The following is a 25,584-nucleotide window of genomic DNA, read 5'->3' on the forward strand; positions in this document are numbered from 1 at the left end:
AACAAAATATGGTGAAAAAATAAAAAAAATATGGTAGACTAATTAAACAAATATGGGGTACAAATTAAACAAATATGGTAAAGAAAATAAACAAATGTGGGTCACTATCAATTTTTAATTCTGGTGTCTCTTTAGTTTTCCTTACTCCAAAAAAGTATGGTTAGCTGTGAGCTGTAGTCCAATGGAAAATCTGGCCATAAGCATAATATTTTGTCAGTTTATTACTGAATTATTTCATTATCTTTTTTTCTCACTTTCAAAGGACGCACAGTCGCTACTAAAAGAGAGGGCTGGATACCTACGTTCGCGCCATTCGCAGTTCATCCTGCCCTTCAGTTATTGGCCGGAAATCAAAATGAGAACTGGTAACAGTATTTACGAAGTCAGAAGCTACACATTGAAGCCTGGGACCATGATTGAGTGGGGAAATAATTGGGCAAGAGCTATTAATTTTAGAAGAGAGAATGAAGAAGCATTTGCTGGATTTTTTTCGCAAGTCGGAAGGCTTTATCAAGTGCATCATTTTTGGAGTAAGTGATTTATTTTTTCAGATGCACTTCCTCATGAAAAAAGGAGATTATTCCTAAGACCATCAAGGCAAAAATATTAAATTTAATATTAAAAAAAAAAGATAACTGTCCAATCGTTTATAACCCTAACCAAAGCGATAAAGATAGTAAGTTACTTAATAATATTACGTTCACAATAACACGTTTTTATGCAGTCATAACTGGAACAATTAAATCATAGTCTTTCTTTTTTAAAGATAAAATAAGACCAAAGTAAAACAAATATACTTAACTTTTTTAAACTGACGGGGGAATGGATTAAAAAATGTCCACAAGAACAGGTGAATGTTGTGAGAAATATAAATAAACGCGGCCAAATAAAAAAAAACTGGAATATCTGGTAAAATGTTCCTCTAACAGTGACGTTAACCCGCGAAAATGTAGGGGAGGTTGGTTGTGGGTATTGTTTGGGTGGTTGCTTAATAAAAATATTAAGTCACGCCCAATAGCCTTGCACAGCATTTTCGATTTTCAGTAGAAAAAGACTACACAGATTGAAATAAAATTTGGTGGTTTCATTCTGCATTTGCAAACATGTGTACTTATCTCAGCCACTGTCTAAATAGCCTTAGTTGTGAAAGGAAATTTTCCAATAGCCTTGCACCTCGCCTTGAAAACCAACAGACGGTCATGTTCACCTAAGCTTTCAATGGCAGCAACATCGAAGACTACCAAGACAAAATATTAAGTCACGCCCAATAGACCTGCACCGCATTTTCGATTTTCGGTAGAAAAAGACTATTATTCCAAAGACTATCAAGACAAAAATATTAATTTAACATTAAAATTAAATTAAAATTCAACGTCTAAACCTTTACAAACCTCTATTTGGAGATTCTTGTTAAATTTCTTTAATTTGAGATTTACAGTAAGCCAGTTTTTTGTTCCTAGTTGGAGTCTTCTAATGAAGGAAAAGAATCTTGAATATGCCTTCCCTTTTTCTGCTCTTTTCCTTTTCAGGGATTTTTTTAAGGAGGGTATGCAAATCTAGTCTCTTTGAAGTACTGTATTGGCAATCAAACTTAATCCAACAATCTAATTTAACTGCTATTTTATGACATATGATGTCCAATTTGGCTAGTCATGATCTTCTCCATGTTAGGAGAATATTCCAAAGACTACCACGACAAAAATAGCAAGTCACGCCCAATAGCTTTTTGGAGCATCAAAGCATTTTTTTTCGGTTAAGGTGCGCCTTCAGGTCGATTTGCAAACTGCTTTACCGACCATCCGTAACCGCAAAAATCGTCTAGGGCCGTCACATAGATAAGTAAAATAGGAATTTCATGGTAGCTGAGATCTATAAAAAGTATTCCTCATCGTTTTCGTTTTGTCGTTGCTCAGATCTTATTTCTGGAGTCGTCTTATTCCATTGCGGCAATCCTGTTCTCCAAGATACAGTTTGTTCTCCTTGAGACAATATTGCTTTGTTAGTCACAGCTAGAAATCGTGGGTTACAGTTGCTGCAATCCCTTTGCCGGGGTTTGTCACTGGACCTTTTGTTAACTTTAAGCCAATATGCCACTAAAGTAAATATTTCCCTTTCCCCTGACTTAGAAATATGTTTGAACTTAGTTTGGAGCTCTCCCTCAACAGGAAAGCAAAAAATAAAAAAGAAGGTGCAAAACGTACAACCGAACTAAGATTATCTGTAGCAAAGAAATGCCAAGAAAAGCTGTTTTTTTTTGTAGTGTCTCTTTTGGGTAATGTGTACAAGATAGGATGCAAAGAATGCTGGATTCTACTTTTGATTTATAAAATCATATAACTTTATGCAACGTTTTTTGCAGCTGAAATTAGAATCCAAGCGTCACCTAGAAATATCACTTGGAAATAAAGGTTCATGTTACCTTTTTGACGTTTCTTCAATCAATTGAATTCCATTGAATTTTAATGCTTTTGCGACAAACTTTGTTGGAAATAAATTAATCTCTGCGTTTTGGCACTTATTTGTTTCAAGGAATCAGGGAGTATATGGGCGATTTGGGAAAGAGCTAAATTCAGCAAATAGAAAAATAAAGAAAAGAGTAGCACTAAGCCATTTTAAGGAATGAAGGTTCAATAAAATTCATTTCGCTAAATCTGATGGTGTGATTCTCATTAAAATTATTTGACTTTAAGGGGTTTCCCCCCTTTTTTTCAAAAATAAAGCACATTTTCTGAGGCTTGTAACCTTTGATAGATAAGACTAAACTTAATGTAACTTATATGTTTGAAATCAGCATAAAAATCAGATGTTTGATACATCTATTGGTATCAAAATTCTGTTTTCTAGAGCTTCGGTTACTATTGAGCCGGGTCGCTCCTTACTTACAGCTCGTTACTACGAACTGTTTGGTCAAAAGATGCAGCCAGACGGAATAATGGTAAGATATTGTATCAACAGGTTAAGAAAACTTAGAGGCAGTGGTCGGTCTAGACTTGTCCCAGTTAAATGTAGGCATATAGAAAGATGGACACTACATTTTGAGAATGTGTTGAACTATAATAAGGCTGTAGGAAATCATATGGAAATCATGACTATTTTTTACAATTTTAAAGTGAAAGGTAAGTTATTTAGCAAAAAGAAGCTTGTGTTAGTACTAAAAGGATTAAAACATAACAAGGCCCCAGGTGTTGTATGTGTATGTATTGGATTAAGGACTATTCTTTTCTACTAAAGTTCTTGCGTTGGCCCTAAAGTGTGTCGTTATAGCTGGGTCCAAACTCTGGATTTTGAAGCCATTTTGAAGGAATGAAGGTTCAATAAAATTTATTTCCCTTCCCCAATTTAATTAAATAGTTTTCCCCATGGACAGGTCCTGCTGAAAAAGACGCCCTCATGTTTTTATAATTTTTACAGAAGAACGATTAAATAATATTGATTAAATAATGAATTTGTGTATTGATTTATTTATTAAATTTATAAATCAAATTAGGTATTGAATTAATTGAATGTCAAATTTTTGAATATAAAGCATAAAATTGAAATAATTTGAATTTAATGTTCAGGTATCAATAAATGTTTAATTTTGAGTTAAATACACTAAATGATTTTGGCAAATAAAATAGGTTTTGTTTCAAGCTTTTCGCCAAATAGTTGTTTTTTCCTGGACAAATCTGTAAAAATCTTGTGTATATTGAGCATTATAGTGGAAATATCTACAGTAAATAAAAATAAATTAGTTAGCAGGTGCATACAAAGATAGGCTTTACCTTCAGCACATGCTCCCTCCCAAAAAACAATTTAGCATTTAACGTTTTTTAGAGATCACTTGCTTTTTATGTCTTAGAGCTTGAATCCAATTCCCTCAGATTGACGAGACCCTCCCTAGTTAAGTACTGTATACATCCATGTGAAGATAGCCTTTCAGCTAAATCCATACCCTAGAAATTTATCTCATAGTCTATAAAACCTGAACAATGTATGGGGAAGTATTTGACAAAATGAATTTTTCAGTGATGAGGATTTTTCCTGAATTCTAATTTGAAGATTAGATATTAGCAGCAGGGCTTTTATGTCTCATAATAGGGGGGGAGGGGGCTCATAATCTTATATTTCATATAAAATAAAAGGAACTTAACGTTAGATGTCAGAAATACTAGGGTAAGGGGGTTGCCGCCCCCCCCCCCTGCCTAGGCATAAAACCGGTTCTGTTTGATAATATCCAAAAGTTAAATTTCTTCCTCTAAATCATTAACAGAGGAATTCGAGATAATTCAACATTATGGATGTTCTAACTCTTCTTATGAGGATTCTTCTTCCTATTCTTGCAACAGGACCAGGCGTTTTTCTGCGTCATCTGACGTTTGAAATAATACTGACGTTTGACATTCTGACGTTTGACGAATGACGTTTGAGATAACTCAACAGTATGGACAAGTAACAACATGCCTAGTTCCTGGAGTGTGGTTTTTAATCGTTTTCCCCTTTCGTTTCACTGTCTTAATTTCTATTTACGGTAATATTATATCCTTTATCTCCATTTTGTAATCATATTTATTTACTAGTTGTATAAATACTATATCTTTATAAAACCAGTATTTTTGGCTATCGGCATTATTTTTTGTCCTGTATTTCCTTTCTTAGTTTTACCAGTGATTTAATACTTAGATAACTTCGAAGACCACACTGCCTTTCCATGACGAAAGTAAAACAGTTCAAAATAGGGATGATACCTTTTTATTGACAGTGAAATATAAAATTATTTAACTGGATATTTCGAACACATATACAGTGTTAATCATCAGCAGTAAAACTCTGATGATGTAAATGCTGCTGATGATGAACACTGTATATGTGTTCGAAATATCCAGTTAAATAATTTTATATTTCACTGTCAATAAAAAGGTATCATCCCTATTTTGAACTGTTTTACTTTGATTTAATACTTGAAGCGGGGGGGGGGGAAGGGGGCAAAATCTACGTGATTCGCACAAAATTAAACTAAAATACTGTAAATGTTCTAATTAGATGTAATATATTCATTGAAATTAAAAATATAAAATTTTCATAAGTCATTTAGGATAAAAATGTCATTTAGGTAAATGTAAAAAGAAAATGTCATATGAATAAAAGTATCATTTAAATGTAAATGGCAAATAAACAACATGCCTAGATCCTGAATTGAGGTTTTTAATCTTTTTCTTTTGTCTCACTGTCTTAATATCTATTTATAGAAATATTATATCCTTTGTCTCCATTTTGTAGTTATATTTATTTATTTATAGTTATATAAATACAATTTTTGTATATCTAGTTCCTAATATTTAGCATAGCCTTTATAAATTTACAAAAATCAATACTTTTTGCTATCGGTATTTTATTTTTTATTGGCTAGTATTTCTTTTCTTAGTTTTACCAGTGATTTAATACTTGAATTTCCATTAAATCTAAATGTGTTGAACTTGAAATAGCACTTGCTATTTGGGATTTTTTTTGACGTGCCTATGCTAGCTTGAAGCTTTTGTAGTGAATAAACATAAGCTATTCTTAACGAACTGTCACATCGATGTGAGATTGGAAGACTGGGGCTCTTTTGTTGCTTGTCCTACAACAGAAGTTTTAGATTTAACCTCCTCTTACGATAATAGCAATAAGGGTTTTATGCCTCATAATCTGGGGGGAGGGGGGCTATTGTGTACCACAGGTATAATTTTCAAAAGGAAAAGAATTTAACGTCAGATATCATTAAAACTAGGGTAAGGGGGTAGTTGCCCGCTGTCGGGGCCTAGAACCGGTCCAGAAGTTAAATTTCTACCTTTACATCATTAACAAAGGAATTCGAGATAATCCAACATTATGGATGTTCCAATTCTCTTCTTCTTGCAACAGGACCAGGTTTGTTCATCCGACGTTTGAAATTCAATTTTTTTTTTTTTTTTTTTTTTTTTTTTTTTTTTACCATAAGCTCCCCGTACTCGCGGTAAGGTTAGTCACGAGGATGGTTCGAATCAGCTTGATCTGATTTCCTCAAAATTTGGTGACATAAAACTTTTCACAAATTTTGACTAAAATGCCTGCAGTCTCACTTTTAGCATCACATTCTTCCTCTCAACCAAAACGACTTGGAAACTGATTACTAGTTTTCAATTACTAATTACTATTAATACTAGTTACTATAGTTTTATTATTTTTTCACCATTTTTTGTATTAATCGTTTTTTATTATTACTAGTTACTATTGTCATTAGTAATTACTAATTGCTGTTATTACAATATTACTAATGATTAGTTATCATCAATAACATTACTAATACTAACTGCTCATTATATGGACTAATAATATGAATGATAAAAATAAAATATAAAATGAAAAATAATAAAATGAAAATAATAATAATAAAAGGAATAATAAAATGAGTAATTAATAATAGTTATTCATTAATACTATTACTAAATACAATTAATAATAACTCTATATAGAAACTAATAACTTATTATTATGCAAAACTGATTAGAAAGAATGTCATTAGACTCTCCTCAAAGATTGCTGCATTTTGGCAACACGAAGATATCGTTATCTTTATTCGAAGGGGGGGGGGGCAAAATCTACGTGATTCGCACCAAATTAAACTAAAATACTATAAATTTGCTAACTAGATGTAATATCTTCATTGAAATTAAAAATATAAAATTTTCATAAGTCATTTAGGATAAAAATGTCATTTAGGTAAATGTAAAAAGAAAATGTCATATGAATAAAAGTATCATTTAAATGCAAATGGCAAATAAACAACATGCCTAGATCCTGAATTGAGGTTTTTAATCTTTTCATTTTGTCTCACTGTCTTAATATCTATTTATAGAAATATTATATACTATTTCTTTATATCTAGTTTCTAATATTTAGCATAGCCTTTATAAATTTACAAAAATCATTATTTTTTGCTATCGGTATTTATTTTTTTTTGTCTAGTATTTCCTTTCTCAGTTTAACCAGTGACTGAAATCTTGAATTTCCAATATATCTTAATGTGTTGAACTTGAAATAGCACTTGCTACTTGGGATTTTTCGTTGTATTTATTTTTTTTATTGACGCGCTTATCCTAGCTTGAAGCTTTATAGAGAATAGGCATATGCTACTCTTAACGAAATCTCACATCGATGCGGGGTTGGAAGACTGGGTCTCTTTGGATGCTGGTCTTACAACAGCAGCTTTAGACCTAACCTCCTCCTACTAATTCTAGAAAAATTCTAGAAATAAAGACGTGATTATTTATTATTGAAAAACAGAAGGAAATACAAAAGAATTCTTGTTATTAAAAACTCAAAAGGGTGACTCAAATATAAAATAGGCTATATTAATGTCATAGGTGAAAATGGGCACGACTATTAGGGTATGAGAAAGGGTATTGGAAAGATGAAAAAAGAACATTTTCAGGCTACAATTCCTTTTTTTCTGGAAGGGGTTCTTTTGATTCGTCTTACATTCCCCCTCCCCCTCCCTTGTGTTTGTAGTTGTATGCATAATACTATAACAAAAATAAATAAAGTAAGTTGTAATTCAGACCAATATCAAAGATAAAAAATATAAATTTAGTAAAACTATTTATCCCAATTAGAAGAAAAGCAGGGGAGTGATTGGTGTTAAATACTTTCAAATAAAATACAGCAATAAAAATGAAAACATAAGGATTAAATAAAAAAAATAATATAAAAATGTATGTAGCTAAAAAATCAAAGGCAAAAACTTTGGGATTGTTCTGGGTTGTCGAATCCTGTCACTCTCTTAGCTCTTTGGGGTATTTTATTCCGTAGTTTGACTCTTCCCCCCTACCCCACACCGTAAATTAACGAAAAGGTTTTATTTTGTTAATCAAATTAATCATACTTATTTCATTGTTAGACTTATGAAGTTAATTCTGTATCTCAACTGCGCGAAGAATCATGTTTGCAGAACCATACCGAAGCGTTGACTATAAGCTATCTTACCTTAAGTAATTGGTAAGTCCATAACACCTTGTCAGTCTCTGATCTGAAAATAATTATTTGATGCTGCACAGCAGTTAGTTAAAACGAGCATTTCTTTGGATTAATTTTATAATTCGAGTCATTTGTCTTTCGATCCTCACTAGAGAGTATAGGTTTCTTCTTATAACTGAAGCCCGTAGGCAAGAGAGTATTTCTCATTATGTAGATTCATTGTTGTCAGGAAGTTTCATTAAAATATGACACATTTTATGCGTAGTTTGGCAAGTATATCCTGTTTTGTCTCACGGTTGAGCGATTGAAATAAACTTTTAGGCTTTTTGTGGGGGGAGGTGGAGGGGCGTATACTCTTGTATTTGGAGGAATACAAGGTGAAATAATTTGTTTTTTTTGGTCCTCAAGAAAGAGCATATGATAAGTTTTGTTTATACCTCTCATCCAACATCCTCCTTGGCTGCTGCACAGAACTGGGCACAAATAGAATATCCTAGCCTGTCTAAGGGTACACTGTTCTACTTAGTGTAAGTATTATGGTATATTTACAATGTTCAAATTATTTTCATTTGTTTTAGCGTACGCTGACCTTCAGACAAGAAAAGAAACCCGAGAATCAGCATGGAGGAAGCCAGGCTGGGACGAATGTGTTGCATATACTGTCCCTTTGATTAAGAAGATGGAAAGTCGAATTTTGTATCCGCTGTCTTTCTCGCCAACTCATTAGTTTATTTGAATCTGTTTTTGTTTAAGATTACGAAACTTTTGTTTTAGGGTAGCATTTGTCTTTGTTTGAGATTTTAGTTGTTTAATATTCCCTCTTAGTTGATTCTTTGTAATATTCGCTATTGTTTTCAGTGGTGTCAAACTAATTAGGCCCTTTTCCAGATTTTCTACATGTTAATGTCAAATAATTAATTAACCTTTATCTTTTCATATTCAGTCCCATTATTATAAATATAATTAACTTCGTACTCTATGTTCCAATCCATAAGCAAACGCAAGAACGTTCCAATAATTTTTCTACGAGATGTTAAATTAAAATTAAATTGGAATCGAAACTAATGGTTGCGATTAAAACTGTTTTTAACTTCCTCCGTTTTTGCCTTACATTCAATTGGTTTCGTCTCTGAACGGCTCCATCTTAATTGGAATTTATTGGCAAAAAATGTATTTTTGAATAACGTGATGATAAGTTCAAATATTGACTATGAAGAAACGGTCAAAAATGATTTTAGGGTGATTTTCTTCATAATTTTCATCACGTGTAAAGATCGTATCTGAAATTCTCATATTTCTTAGATCAATGACAAAATTGTTTACTAAGCTGTTCTCGAAGGGAGGATCATCATGAAAGCGTATATTCAATCAAGCTTTGATCTACATTGCATTGATGATCCTCCTCTTGAGGACAACATAGCCAACATATTTTGACAGTTATCACAGAAGTGCGAAAATGTCAGATGCGACCCTTTATGACGTGACAGTGATAATATGCATATGATTACAGGAAATAAGAAGCCAGGTTGTGAAGTCTATGTTTAGAAAGTAAGCGATTTATGTTGGAATTTCCAAAAAGGTGTATGTTAACAATAGCGTATATTCATCAAATCGGTTTCAAATTGTATCTAGTGTCCAAATGTAACTAAAGTCGTTACACTCGTGACAACGAAACGTTGAGAATTAAATAAATCGTGAAACAGGTCGTAAGAATTAAATTTTGGGCCTAAATTAGTTAGTATTGAAACAGAAAATGCGTGTTCATGCCTATCAGTGAGTTCTTACGCTCTGGTAAAACAGTCTCAGTCACTAAAAACGAATATTTGGCCTTGAATAACATTAAATTTTTGTTTTTTGTTGTAAAATCGTTTGTGTTTTTCTATCAAGAATTTTGAAATTACTATTATCCAGCTTTTAGTTCTCATAAATACGAAGCTCACGTTTTTGCGAAAATTTATTTTTATTGGTGACTAATTTTTAGCCAGAATATGAGGTAAACGTATTGCAGTTTTAGCTTAGTCAGATCTTTAATCTAAAAACGTAAAGAAACAGATGAACCATACAGTTAACAAAAGCTACATAAATAACGCTGTGTGTTAAACTTACTTCATTTTTAAAGCAAGCAAATAGTTTTTTCTATTATGGCAGCAAAACAAAATCCTTTCCAAGGATGTCCCTTCTATATTCTTTTTGACTATATTATTTTAGGCTATATTATTTGTGGCATTTATCTGGTTTGTTTTGAAGGATAGATTTCCAGTTGGTGATTTTAAGGCTGTAGAGAAGATGTACTTAAAATAAACCTAAAAAAAAATTTTATCGCTCAGTATTGGAAGAAATTGTTTCGTTCTCTGTTTAGAATTATGCGGCATAATTAACAAGCAAAATTAGAGGAAAAACTGGTTTTGCCAACTATTAAATTACTTCATAGAAATCTATGGCTAAGGCAAGATACATTCTGTGGCTGGAAACTCTGGATTCTTTGCGACATTTGATTTTTCAAGGCTGCCCTGTGATCTAAAGAAATCAGGGAAGGGCTTGGGTGATGACTCCCAAATCGTATTAAGAGTAGCCGTTATAGAAATGTTAATGGCAGCACCATTAGCAGGAATAGGTGTAGTAAGAGAAGTATCACCTTAGGGAGATTTCTTCCACAACAAACGCTTTCTTTTTACAGGTTCTATGCTTTGTGTAAACCCAAGTGTCCTCAAATTTTCAATTGTCAAATCACTGATAGAAGAAGTTCAATATACTTAAATATTCAAAGTTGCGAAGAGGAGAGGGAGTTCACTTTGAATTCCCCAACTATACAGACTAAATATCTTTGTATGAGTTTTAGTTTAACAATACATGACATATCGTTCTGCGAAAACATGTTTGTGATTACTCTGTTCTGAAATTGGCTATTTGTTTTTTGGTACTGTTATCCCTGGGGATAGGTCAATGATTTTTCCCTGGAATCATACTTTGTCGATTTCTCGACTGTTTGTTGAAATGGCTATCTTCAAATTCTTGTCTGGTACCATTTGTGTCTGCAAATGTATTCGAGGACACAAAAGGTGGCTGATTGTCCTCGCAGTATACTTGATATACGTCATTTCAACGTAGCATTTTATAATTAAATCATTGACTTTTGGATTGATCCTTTATACTTCTTCTTTAACGCTCTTCACAAATTTTTATTTCTGTACTATCGCCGTGTACTGTCCCTAAAATATCTAGCATCATTCCTACATGATGTTATTTCCTCTTTCTAATCTAACATCGCTTCAATCTTTCTAATAGAAAATGTCATCATTTGTATGCTAGGCCATTTGCTCTTTAGCATTCTTTCTCGACCTTATTAGCTCTCCTTTCGAGTTGATCAAATTGGGGCTCCCCTGAATGGCAATAGCTTCACTTCACTCCTTGCTATGGGTCGTGTTTTATGCTATAACTTCTCAGGACTTGAAAATGCTTCTTCTCAGTATTCAATTTGAGCTTATTTTTTTCTTCTCATATGGAGGGAAACAAGAATGATAATATATTGACATTTAAGTGATATATGCCACAGGTTTTTTTTGGTGGGGGGACTCAATGCTGTCAGTTCGGAGGAGGCGAGGGAACAGTGGACCTTGCCCTGGCATTTTGAAGAATGCCTTGGAACAAGGTATCAAGTTCCTGTTTTTGCTAGGTTTGATAATTGTATTTTTTATCTTCGTTTAAAAAATTACCCCCCCCCTTCCTACATTTTCGTGAATTGATGATGCCCTTAGACCAATTGCTATCAATATGTTCGTGTGCTTTATTCTCCTAATGTTAGTTGAGGAACGGCTAAACATCAGAGGTGTAATTTTATATAGAGCAGGGGGAGGGGGCAATTGCCACTTCCAGACCTAAGTTTGCCTCCCCCCCTTCCAGCTGAAATTTTTTTAAATTCTGTCAAAATTAAGATGAGTCCGCATTAAAGTATCCAGAGAAACAGGTCCGTTTTCTATATTATATATTTGCCTCTATGGTACTGTATAACTCATTTTTTACTGTCATTTTCGCTTGATTTGGGAAAATTGACTCCAAATTTACCCTCCCCCCAGGATTTTGATGAAATTAAGCCACTACTAAACATATATTCTTAGTACAGGTAAATACCTTGCACGTATTACTGATACATAGTATTAGCTCGAATACATAAAATGACCTCCTCTAACTACCCATACACAAGGTTGCCATGGGACAAAAGAAATACTAGCGTAAAAATGTACTTTTCAGAAAACAATGTTTGAACAGGTTAAAAACAAATCTTAATACCGAATTAGGTCTAATCTATATCAAAAGAACTTAACTTTTGTGCTGATTTCAAATATGTAAAGTTTATTAGTTGTAATGTAAATTATCCATCAAAATTGATATCTACATTTTTTGTTCGTTGGTTTTTCCGTTGTTTTATCTACTGGGCCTTGATTGTTGTCACAATAGAAGCTTAAACCAAGCTTGCAAAATGTCAAACAGCAAGGCAAATTGCTGACTCAAGCTTGTTTAAAACCTTAAATTAAAAAAATTGAATTGGGCTTTAAAAATGAGCCAATGGTAAGGCAACTGCCTCACTTGAGATTGTCTTGAATCTTCGATTTCGTAAATAAGTTTGAAACAAGCAAAATAAATCAATAGGAAAGCAGATCTTTGGTTTACCTTGATTGAAGCTTGGTTTCTTATGATTTCTACTAGAAATAAACTATCACCTTTTGGAAAATGAATCAGTAATTAATAAAATCTAAAGGTTAAAGTTTATAATGTAAAATATATTGTTTGTATTCTATCAGATTAATGCCACTTCTTACCTAATGTAAAATATTTTGTTTTTATTCTATCGTATTCACACCACTTCTTGGCTACCAAGGTCCTTGCGTCGACCCTGTACTGCGTTGCTACAGCTCTGTAGGAACTATGGGTCCCATGAACCACCACAGGACTAATGTAATACATAAATTGTATAACATAACCAATTTGAAATATAAAGACTGTAAACTCGATTTTAATCTTACCTAAGCTAGGGTATAGTCATTCCCTACTTATACCATAGTTGCATTCTTAAAAAATTAAAGAATGAAAATTTTTATTAAGATGAGTAAATTGACCGCTATCGAAGATCGTGTACACTTTGCACCTGATGACACGTGCCACGCATGGCAGAACTAGAACATATGCGTTGTGAAGAGATGCAGTTTGGAGGATGTTGACCACCGGAGCAATGCGTGGCGGAACAAGTCTTAATAAAAAGTTTCTACAAATTTGGCGGCAAAGGTGTAGAGTAATAAATAAAAAAAAATACGAATTGACCTTTTTTTAACCTTTATCTTAATAGAAATTCGCATTCTTTAATTTTTTAAGAATGCAACTATGCAATAAGTAGTGAATGACTATACCATAGCTTAGGTGAGATTAAAATCAAGTTCACAGTCTTTATATTTCAAATTGGATGTGCTATACAATTTGAAATATAAAGACTGTGAACTCGATTTTAATCTCTTAGACACTTCCAAAAATTTAATACAGGCTTCACAGTATAGTTAATTTTGATTACTTTTCAAATGAAAAAAAAACTTGCCAAGTGTTTCCGCTTCGATTTTCCGAATAGTTAAGTAATTTTGCCAAAATGTTTCTCTTATCTCACAAAAACACCATTTGTAACACACAATTTCTCTTTGGGTGGCAGAAACACTGCAAAAGTCAAGATTCAAATCAAAACTGAATATAATTTAAAGAAGAATTTTGTTTATTAAAAGATATTATTTAGGTTATAAAATAAAAACTGATTGGCAAGATAATTTTATTTGCAGCGATTTCTCTTCCTACCCCTTGACCTGGAACGGAAACAAATTACCTCTTAACACATAAGAATAAAATAATTATGTAAATTATACTTATATAAATAATTATATAAAAGTAACCCTTCTGAAAAAAGTATAATGGTGCTAATAGCTAACAAAAATTATGTATCTACACCTGTTCATGTTTAAAAAAAATTCTATGTTTACTACGGACTCCAGCGTCAAGCCTCAGTAAAGCCTGGAGCAAAGGATTGCTGTTTTTTTCAGGTGATATAATGTCAAAATGTTCCAACATTTCTCAGTTATGTTCCATGCTCCGTCTCTGTCTTTCATTGGAACCAGTACATAATGACTGCTTTATCTACTCTTCTTAACATGCCAATACAATGTATTACTATTGCTTCATCGGGCTGCATATTCCAGATCCCTGGAAATTTCATCCTTTTATTTCATTCTGCATCTCCTTAATTCATATTTGAATACCTTCTTAACTTCCCTTATTCTTCCCTCATATTACCTATCTCCCTGACACTTTCATGGTTGCTGTGTCAGATACAACCTAGGGAAGATTATTTCATCCATGTTCTATTATGTCAAATTCTAAACTCTCCAATATCATATGCAACTGCACTTGGAAGATTCATCCAATACACTCATCCTATCAACATCAGAACTACCCAGAAGGTATATAACACTACCTCTAAACTTTAGCTCTAAATTAGCCCTACTGACTATTAGATGGCGATCTTTTTCTTTCAGTATTGATAACACCATTCCTATATACCTTACAGTCAATAATTTCAGACTTGTGGTCAATAATGCCAGACTTAAATTTACAGTAGCTTAATCTATAAGGATGATCCTCCTACCATCCAGTGGATTTCATGTTAACTTACTGGCCATCTATGACCAAATACTGTATTGGTTATAACTGGATTATCTACAAGGTTGTACCAATTTTTTACCGCTGCTATTTTCCGTCCTTACGCAAGATTTATATTTTCCTAAGCTGGGGTATAGTTATTTCCCACTTATACCAACATGAGCATTAAAATTCCCTAACTCTGTGATCCTATCTACTTGTCCCTGTTATTATATGCAAAATTTGTCTGAGTCGCTACTGTTTCCGTTAGTCAGATCTACGGGGAATATACCACTGTGACTGGTATTTCTTACTTTTTGGTTATAAATAAAGCCACTAGAATTCTTTTATGAATAACTTCCCTGCCTATGTACCCCATCCTTCCTACTTAAACTGTTCTTACAATCTTGTGGGCAAAGAGTCAAAATTAGACGTAAGGAGGGGGGGGGGGTTGAGGAGGCCAGTAGCTCCTCATGGATGGAATTATTTAGTTCATTTCAAGTTTTAATTTCATTCCTTACTTTCATCTTATTCAACCACGGAAAATGTCTTCGATTTTTTCTTAGTAGAATCCTAGTAAAGAACAAACCACGGAGAATCAGGTGCCGGAGTCATCAAATATGACATCGTACCTCAGAAAGTTTTTTTTCAAAAGATATATGTATTACATCATCTCTTGTCTATTGATGCATTTCAGGTGGCAAGATAGCTCTGTCTATGTAAAGGGCGAATTGGGCTCTAATTTTCTTCTTATCTATTCTTTTAATTTGTTTTACCAGAGCACTTCATATGGAAAAAGTTGACGTAAAAACTTCAGAGGGTGCTCATTCGATTTGAAGTTGAAAGTTCTAATGCTGTTTTTAAGAGTCGAAAGTGATTGGAGAGCATTTAGCTCCCCTTGCCCCTCAACAGTGATCAAAATTTATGAGATAGCCATTTTGTTCAAAATAGTCAAAAGGTCCAACAACTACCCCTCAAGGAATGATATGACACCCGGGCAAGGGTCGTAAACTATCCAAATGGTTGTTGTAGATACATTAGATTTAATGTAGGGAAAGAAGGGAATGTATGATTCAGGGTTTGTCCAAAAAGACCAAAGTTAGAAAGGTAAAGCTTAAGGCAACGTTGAGTAGGATGTTGAACTAAATCAAAAGGCATTATGTGCATCCATGTTATCGAAAGGATGCATCTGCAACATTTTAGGAACGGTTAGGGTTTTTAAATTGAAACTTTCGGGATCAACACTACAACTACTAGTGCTACTGCAACTGTGACTGCGAACATTAGTGGCTGTGACTACTGGCGACGGTCACTTCTTGCAACAGCAATTAATTGCGACTGCGACTACTCTGGCTATTCGCAACTACTGCTATTGCTGCAGCCACTAATAGTGCGATTGGGAGTGCTATCGCTGATGCTACTGCTTAGACAAAAAAAAAAACGAAAACGAAGAAAAAAAAACGAAGAAAAAAGGCAAAAATAATTAAGTCACCGAAACTAGGGTGGTTTTTAGCCAGAGTAAACGAAGCAATAAAGGTAAAACAAGTATTTCAGCACGGAACTGCTCTAAGCCGTCCTCAGAACACAGAGAAAATCTGAGGATGACTTGTTGGAATTCCTTGCCTAAATGTATGCTTTGTCTTTTCGTTGCCACTTGCTGGAAATCACTCTTGTTTTGGTTTCTTTACTTTTTTTTTCGTTTTTTTTTTTATCAAACGTTGTATATAGCCATTGTGGTCTTAGAATGTGTTTATTGCTACTTCTACTACTACTATTAAATTAAACCAAATGAGTTTACGTGCATCCAGGTTGCAAAAATGGGATTGGGACAATATCCTAGGAATGAAATAGAGTATTGAGAGTGCAACTGTCACTATTTGCTACCGCAACTACTGGCGAATTACTACTACTTGTGACAAAGCCTACTTGTGATTGTGAGTACTCGCAACCATGACCACATGTGACTAGAACTACTTGCAGCTGTGACTACTTCTGCTATTCGCAACTACTACTACTTGGGACTGCTACTACTAATTGCGATTACTGAGACTGAAACATTAGTGCTTGCGACAATTGCTACTACGTGCAACTGCTATTACAACTTGTGACGAGCACTAGTAATTGTGACTACTGCTACTACTTGCGACTGCTAATAGTTTTTGGGACTACTACTTACGATTGCGACTACTTCCGACTACTACTACTATTTGTGACTGCTACTACTTGCCACTACAACTACTACTTCTTGCGGCTACTCCTACCGCTCAGGAATACTACTACTACTTCCGACTGTTGGGACTTCTGCTACTTCTTACAACTAGTACTGAAACTGCTTGCGACTACTACTACTACTTGCGACAACTGCTACTTCTTGTGGGGTTTACTAGTACTTGCGACAACTACTACTACTTGGAACTCTTGTTATTAATTGCAAATACTGCATGTACTTCCCGCAACTGCTACTACTTACCACTACTACTGCTACTTTTGACTACTAGTACTGCTTGTAAACACTGCTATTGCTTGCGACTGTAACTATACAACATGCGACTACTACTGCTGCTTACAATTACTACTTGTGACCATTACCCCTATTTGCGACTACTACTACTTGCGACTAATGCTACTCCTTGCAAGAACTACTACTACTTGTGACGACTGCTACTACTACTTGACGACTACTAATGCCATTTGTGACTACTACTTTTACTGAAACTACTATTACTGTCAATCTTAAATAGAGATTCTTCCTCACTTGGGTTTTTTCTTCTTTTTTCCAAAACTTGTTTTTAAACTTCGGGCTTCTGATGGCAAAGTTTAATGACCGCTTCTACCATCTAAGTTAATTTGGGCTTAAACTCTAAAAAAAGGCCAAGTCATTTACACTCATGCACTACCATGTTGTGTCGATACTTAACAACTCATTCTGGTAGATATATCGATGACAAAATGCAGTGAACTCTTCCCTCTGCACTAGTCAGCAAGAAGTATATTCTTAATAGGTGCATAGAAATTCTTCCTATTTTTAGCAAAATTTTATTGTAATTTATAAATTCTTGTGTCTTGATGTCCCAATGGCAAGAAACTAGGGGCTTATCCATTTCCCTATCCTAAAAAGGTCTGGTGGATTCCTGATCCTCCAAAGGATAGCAAATATTTTAGCTCCTTATTTCCCTAAAATGTTAATCTCCTTAGCCTCGACAGGCAAAATGTTCAAATGACAACAATCTAAAAACTTCCCATTCTGCCACATCGATTAGAGTACGAAAACCATTCCAAAAGGCTTGCTGGGGCACCTTTGGACTCTTGCCTTTGATCAAGTTTGACTGAAATCTGACAATCCTTTCCCTTAGATGTTTTGACGACAATAATTTAGGTTCCTCTTCTCCCATAAAATTTAGAAAAGGTGTGGATCCCCAAAAGGACCACCTTGGACACTATCCCACTTCCGAAAAAGTTTTGTTACTGCTTGGTATCTCCTTTCAATAGATATCCTGAAGACAAAGTTAAGGTACCTCTCCCACGATTTTTTTTTTCTCACGAAGTTTGATTGACATCCAGCCAATTTTTTTCCTAAATGTCATCATGACAGGGATGTACGGATTCCCCTTCACGTAACGTTTACAGGCATTGGCTGTGTCCCGACACTGAAAATCCCCAATCAGTGTACCCGTTCTTACTTCTGACGAATTTATTCGTGTTACTATTTTTGAAGATATTCCAATTGCAAAATTTTATTTATTCCTTCCCCCAACCACAGACGTTGGGCAAGACGATCAGAGATAACTATTTAGGAACTTATTACTCAAAATGTTTTGCGGAGATCCAACAACCTTTTCTATTGCTTTGATTTTCCAATCGGTTTTCTTTTAGATCTGGCAACCCCTTCCAGTAAGTAAAAACGGACCGATCCCGAAAACGTCCTGGATTTCCCCCCTTTTCATCTGTGAGCTAGAGTGTGGCTTGATTTGTCTGAGTACTAGTCTTTAGTCTAATATGCAGTGTAAAATTTCAAAAATCTTGTACGAATAATCGGTTTTAAAATAAAGATAAAAATTATCAGATTTTGAGATTTCCATTCTTGTATCCCCAGTATTTTCTTCTAGAAAGCAACTGGAAAATTTGGAATTTCTTGGTACTCTTATCGTCCATTTGAGCTTTGGCAGAAAAGCCATGCTCCTAAACGCAAATAACTTGAATGACTATTGACTATCTATTTTATATTGACAGAGTGGCCACGTTGTGTGACTGCTTATCTTTTTAAGAAGTTGGCATAATGTAGGCTTCTTTTTCGCAGATGCTTGCCAAAATTTTGCAGGATATTGTCGTCTGTTTTTTGCAGTTTACACAGTGTTACTCTAACTGTTGTACAAACGCAATTGGTTTCCATAGTTTTGTTCTTTGTGCTTAGTTTTCGTTAATATCCTAAGCATTTTTATTTTGCAAGTCATGGTTCATAACTTGTAAGTATATTAATTTCTGCTATTTTAAACAAACTTTCGGTTGATACATTTTGGCCCCATGTTTTACCGAGGAAGTTTGTTAAGCTTTTCTTTCGGGGACGATTTTGGTAGTAATTAATTTGAAAAAAAACACAGTTTTTCTAATGGAAGAAACAGGAAGGTTGAAACTTAAAAACTATTGCCATATTATCTATAGCTTTTATCCTACAACGAGGGGTGGCTCTCACTCAGAAATCATGTACACCAGGTGGCACGTACCAAGCCGGACGGAACTGTGCAAAGCATTTTGGAGAGTGCACCAGGCGTTTCTGGGGAAAGTGTAGAGTATTTTTCGTTACTGTGCCAGGTGTGCGGAAAATATTCCAAACGTGGTGGAGCTGTGTGGCACAGGTGGCGGTCCAAGATATACACCGGGTGGCTGGAAGTTAGCGCCCCCTTGGCCTATAATGTAAACGTAAAAAATTTCTTGTGAGGAATTACCAAAAAACACCACTTTCCTGTGGTGTCGTCACTTTTGTTTCTTTTTAACTTGATTTGAATTAAATGAGGCCTCTCCAAATATTCTACGACTTGTGGTTTGATTTGAGCATCCGTACGAGAAGAGAAAAAAAAAAATTAGTCTCAATTATAGGGATTCATTGATGCAATTCCTTTTATGTCAATTTAATGTCACTTTTGAGCTGTTCTAGACTCTTTTGAAATTCTCAAGGGTTTATTTGGATAATCATACGTTACCATTCAGTAAAATCTGAATAATAGTTATTATTGCTGTGTCAGGATTCCCTAGAAATTATGTCTCACTAGAAAGTTTGTCAATGACACCCATGTAAAATTACGGCTACAATGAGTTATCGTTACAGCAGTTTCTGCTGTAAACGATGGAGAATGGAAACCCTTTGATTATTGTTGTTAGGATGTTTTTCTAAGTATTTGACGATGGCGAATTTAATTGTGTAAGCATAAACAAGCTATCTCTGCTAAAATCCATAAATTAACAAATATAAGACCTGAACTTATTTCTGTGAAAAGGGAGAGGGGCTTTACTAAGTCCATTTGCTGACATATTTTTAAGTGCACCTTCAGCAAGCATAAGACCGACACGATAGCGAAAAACACTATGTTAAAGACGTAAATATTGCAAGGTTTATTGTGTGTAATTGCCCTTTCATACGTCCTGCTTTATTCCGAAATTAGCTTTGCATACTCCTCAAAATTTGAGGCACAAAGGGCAAGGCACATCAGTCCTTGCCCTAGGGTTGTGGAGGACATGACATCCTTGGAAGGATAGGTATTAGTTGTGTTGACTATTATAGACAAAATAACTTTTTTCAAAATTCCAATTAGTGTAATGGGAATGGGCTTCTAACAAGGGTAAGAAGGGCTTGTTGCCCTTCGATAACTCTTGAACATCCTCCGGCGTTCCTTAGATATTGCTGATATGCCTTTGGACAGTCAACGTTCTCACAGTTTGTTTTCATTGTGCTTGATATTCTTCTCAACATTCTTAAGGTTTGCACATTCTTACAAATTTTTTAACCTTAATACCCTGAGCCTTTTTGGAGACCTTGAATCAAACCTGCACCCTTTACCCAATAAAAGATCTAAACAGACCTTGGATTGAACTAAAACATTCAATCTTCAATTGGAAGAAACCTCTCCAAAGTTTCTCTCTCCCTCCTCTAACGCAAATCACCCTCTAAAAAAGTGATAAGAGTAAGCATAGTAATTATAGAGGCATTAGCTAGGTTTCGATAGGAAGCAAATTACTTAGAATGATGATACTTTTAGGCTGAGACACTATAGATACAGTCTTAAGAGAATAAACGTGTAGTTATAGGATAGGAGATGATGTGTTGAGTCACCATCCCCTTCTGTCGTCAGTTTTATATATTAGAAGTAAGTGTTCGATTCAGCCAGTAGAAGAGCTGTAGGCAAGGTCCTATCGTTGTATAACAAAATTTAGTACTTTTGTCTTATAGCCACCACACCTGTATCGCGAACATCAACACCATGTGATCCTGTATCGCGAGCATGAGACAATAACTAGTTTTCATGGCCTTTGTACCAGACAATATTTGCTTGGGCTCGGTGGGAAACTACATTGAAGCTATATTTTAACTAAACATTTAGTTGGTATTTTGGTTAGGTTTGACTAAGTTAGTTTAGTTTGGGTTACGTATTTAAGGTGGTTCTAGGTGTCCCCCCTGGTGATTACCCCCCAGAAAAAGAAACCCGCACGGAAAATACCCTCCTGGAAAATACGCCCCGCGGAAAATACCCCTTCAGAAACCACCGCCTAAGAAAACACCCCAGCGCGGAAAATATCCCTCCAGTAAATACTCCCCTGAAAATACCCCTTCCGTGGAAAATAAGGTTTTCCAATTTTGATAATCTTATTTGAGTTTTTTTTCCGTAGGGGGAAGGAATTTTGATACTTTATTATACGCCGCTCACTTAAGTTTATGCCTCGTAAAACTCGAGAACAAGCCAGTTTATTCGTTAGTTTCTTTAAGCTTAGCACGAGACAAGACAAAGACAAGTGACAGAATAGATGGGAAATATATATTTGGGCTTTTATATTTGCACATAAGGGAGGGAGGGTAAAGTATTTGGACAATCTATATATATATAAAAATAAGTTGTTTGTGTGTTATGTCTGTTACACTATGTCTGTTACGCCAGATTATATCTTCTATACATATAAAAATAAGTTGTATGTATTTTTGTGTTGAGGGTTTGTATATGACGTCTGAAAAATAAAGAAGAAAAAGAAAAGAAACTAAAATGTAAAAACTGGGGATTGCATAAATATTTCGAAATATTTTGACAATAGATTAAAGTAATTCGAAAACCTTAAAACAGATACTTAAAAATTTGAGGTTTATTATAAATTGTTGAGCAATAGCAAGCATGGCACGTGAAGAGGAATTTTTAGAATTGATCTTAAAATGACAGGAGAAACAGCCGAGGAAGCTGCTCAAATAGTTAATTCAAAGAGAAATTTTAGTATAAATCCTACAATGGCAGAAGAAACAGCCGAGGAATCTGCTCAAAGGGTTAATGCCAAAAGGCTTGCGGCTAAAGAACGCAAAACCGCGCAGTTAGATGAAAATTCACCTGGACATAACATCAAAAAAAGAGAATCAAAAAGTAAGAGAGTTTGAATTAAGCCATCTGTATGTTTTTTCATAATTGAAAATATAACATATTTTTTCTGATCACACGGCTTTTAATTTGAATTCACCACCCCCTCCCCCACCCTTCCTCCAACAAAATCCGTTACAAGGTTTCATTTTTGTGAGTCAATTTGACCTGTAATTGTAATCAACAGGTTTTTGCTCAACCGCTGAAACACTTGGATAGTGGAAAGATCGATTCGCAAAACTTTCATAGGGATCTTTAATTTTTTGAGAAACTTTTTTCAGTAAGTTTTTTTAATCAGTGTTTAAAATGGCCATAATGATGGTTTACTGTGTTCGCCATTAATTTGTAATCGTCTCTAAGAATTTTTATCTTTCAGATAAACTGACGCATCCGCTCATCGATTTTTCGTAGTTAGTCTTACTTCAGTCATTGAACAAAACAATCTTTCAAAATTTTCTTTCAATTTGAAGTTATTTAGTACAAACAGAATTTATAATGATGAACGCTTATTTAAAAGAATGTTTTGCAAAAGCTTGCGAGATTGAAGCCATAGATGGCAAGCATAAAATCCCAATTAATCCAAATGACTGGTTCGTCAATAAATACTACGAGGTACACTACGAGGAACCCTACGAGGAAATGCCAGAAGTTGGCAGGAAATGGAAAATTTTCTATTACAAACGTTTTTATGGAGACATGGGGAGACCAGTTGACTATAGGTGCAAGGTAAGGTCTTTATGCAATAGACTACTAGCTTTTTTCAAAAACCATTTTCGACTTACAGAAGTATTGAAGATTCTAACTGTACTGGTTTTCAAGTTTTGGCACCATCAAACAGTTCGTGGTAACGAACTGTAGTAAGGAGCGACCCGGCTCAATAGTAAACGAAACTCTATAAACACGGAATCTTGATGCTAAAAGATACATCAAAAGAGTCAGATTTTTATGCTTATTTTAAATATATAAGATTCATCAAATTTAATCTTTGCCATCAAAAGTTACGAGCCTGAGAAAATTTGCCTTATTTTGGAAAATAGGGGAAACACCCCCCAAAAGTCATAGAATCTTAACGAGATTCACACCATCGCATTCAGCGTATCAGAGAACCCTATAGCAAAAATCTCAAGCTCCTATCTACAAAAATGTGGAATTTCGTATTTTTTGCCAGAAGACAGATCACGGGTGCGTGTTTATTTGTTTCCCCAGGGGTCATCGTATCAACCAAGTGGTCCTAGAATGTCGCAAGAGGACTGATTCTAACGGAAATGAAAAGTTCTAGTGCCCTTTTTAATTGACCCAAAAAATTGGAGGGCGCCTAGGCCCCCCCACGCTCATTTTTTCCCGAAGTCAACGAACCAAAATTTTGAGATAGCTATTTTGTTCAGCATAGTCGAAAACCTAAATAACTATGTCTTTGGGGATGGCTTACTCCCTGACAGTCCCTGGGGGAGGGGCTATAAGTTACAAACTTTGACCAGTGTTTACATACAGTAATGGTTATTGGGAAGTGTACAGACGTTTTCAGGGGATTTTTTTGGTTTGGGGGTGGGGTTGAGGGGAGGGGACTGTGTGGGAGGATCTTTCATTGGAGGAATATGTCATGGGGGAAGAGAAACTCAATGAAAAGGCGCTGAATTTTCTAGCATTACTATAAAAAAAGCAATGAAAAAATAAACATGAAAAAGTTTTTTCAATTGAAAGTAAGGAGTAGCATTAAAACTTAAAACGAACAGAGATTATTACGCATTTGAGGGGTTCTAAAAATACTTTAGCATAAAGAGCGAGGTATTTAGAAGGAGATAAATAGCTCGCTCTTTATGCTAAAGTATTTTTAGCAATTTCAACTATTTATTCTACGGCCTTTCTGATTCAGGGGTCATTCTTAAAGAATAGGGACAAAACTTAAGATTTAGTGTAAAGAGCGTATGAACGAGGAGACAAACCCCCTCATATACATAATAAAAATATAAGAATATAAAAGTTTGTTATGTAAGTTAATTCTTAAGTTACGTGTATTTTTTACTAATAAAAACGTTCGTTAAAAATTAAAAGTTCTAGTTGCCTTTTTAAGTAACCGAAAAATTGGAGGGTAACTAGGCCTCCTTCCCCACCCCTTATTTCTCAAAATCGTCTGATCAAAACTAAGAGAAAGCCATTTAGCCAATAAAAGAATTAATGTGCAAATTTCATCTTAATAATTTATGTGCAGAGAGCTAAAATCAAACATACATTAATTCAAAAACTTTCAGAAAATAAATAAAAAAAACTAGTTTTTTTTTTTTTAACTGAAAGTAAGGAGCGACATTAAAACTTAAAGCGAACAGAAATTAATCCGTATATGAAATGGGTTGTCTCCTCCACAATCCTTCGCTCTTTACGCTAAATTTGACTCTTTTTTAACAATTAAGTTTGACTATTTTTAAAACAATTAAAAACTTTAGCGTAAAGAGCGAGGCGTTTAGGAGGGGACAACCCATTTCATATACGGATTAATTTCTGTTCGTTTTAAGTTTTAATGTCGCTCTTTACTTTCAATTAAAAAAAAATAGTTTTTTTTTTATTTAATTAGATATATTAGAGTAAGCAAAATTTTTCTTGGCAGCATAAAAAGTCCAAATATGAACGGAACTATGGCCATCCTGGGAGCTTTAGTTCACTTTTCAGTGGAAGGCGAATATACAACACGTTTTAGCGTAAAATTGCAACTGCCCAATTTTTTATCCATCTGCAAATTTCAACCACTGTCATTTGGAGTAGAGTTTTCTCATTTACAGTGTAGAAATAAAATCGTATAGTTACTTTAGACTCAATAACAACAATAAAAAAAACAGTAATCTCTTACGATACTTAGTTTTCTACATAGTTCTGCTCCTGTATTCAGCAGAAATAGAAACTTATAGTAGAAGTAAAAAAAAAAAAAAACGTAAACACGCCTAACCATGGCCATATATTTCATCTAAGCTAAACAAATACTCTTTTCAATCTCTTGTCACTAACTCGTCTCACATCTTCATAAAAATATATAATTTAATGGTTTCATTATTGTCTTATGAGACAGAAGAATGGGAAAGGTCTATAGCAAGGGATGTATCCAGGGAATGGAGAGGGCTAGGGGCTTGCTTCCCGTCTAAAGTCCCAGATTGTTCTATATTGTTCGGCACATTTTATCCAAACTGTAAAATAAAAAGTGCATTTATCATTTAGCCCCCGAATACTGCTTACATGCCTGCATACAGTACTCTGGCTTCTTCCCAAAACAATAACCATGTATAGAGTATTTCATTTTAAACCATAGATGTAGCTGCGAGAAGATGTAAGGGTTCCTTATCTGCTT

The 25,584-nt window shown here is 34.5% G+C and overlaps 1 protein-coding gene and 1 long non-coding RNA gene across 2 annotated transcripts in view; both read left to right on the top strand.

The window, feature by feature from the left end:
* Nucleotides 1-292: 292 nt before the first annotated feature.
* Nucleotides 293-10,303, top strand: LOC136025919 (uncharacterized). The gene is made up of 2 exons (XR_010617175.1): nt 293-530; nt 8,553-10,303. It is a non-coding gene; the product is annotated as an uncharacterized LOC136025919 (long non-coding RNA).
* An 8,644-nt stretch (nt 10,304-18,947) lies between these two features.
* Nucleotides 18,948-25,584, top strand: part of LOC136025918 (uncharacterized) — a 105,902-nt gene continuing 99,265 nt past the window's right edge. The window contains exons 1-2 of the mRNA XM_065701989.1: nt 18,948-19,106; nt 22,627-22,976. Of these exons, the coding sequence (XP_065558061.1) occupies nt 22,746-22,976 (231 nt within the window). The 5' untranslated portion in view covers nt 18,948-19,106; nt 22,627-22,745. The remainder of the gene's footprint in view (nt 19,107-22,626; nt 22,977-25,584) is intronic.

This window comes from Artemia franciscana, chromosome 4 (genome assembly GCF_032884065.1).
Source record: "Artemia franciscana chromosome 4, ASM3288406v1, whole genome shotgun sequence".
NCBI lineage: Eukaryota > Metazoa > Arthropoda > Branchiopoda > Anostraca > Artemiidae > Artemia > Artemia franciscana.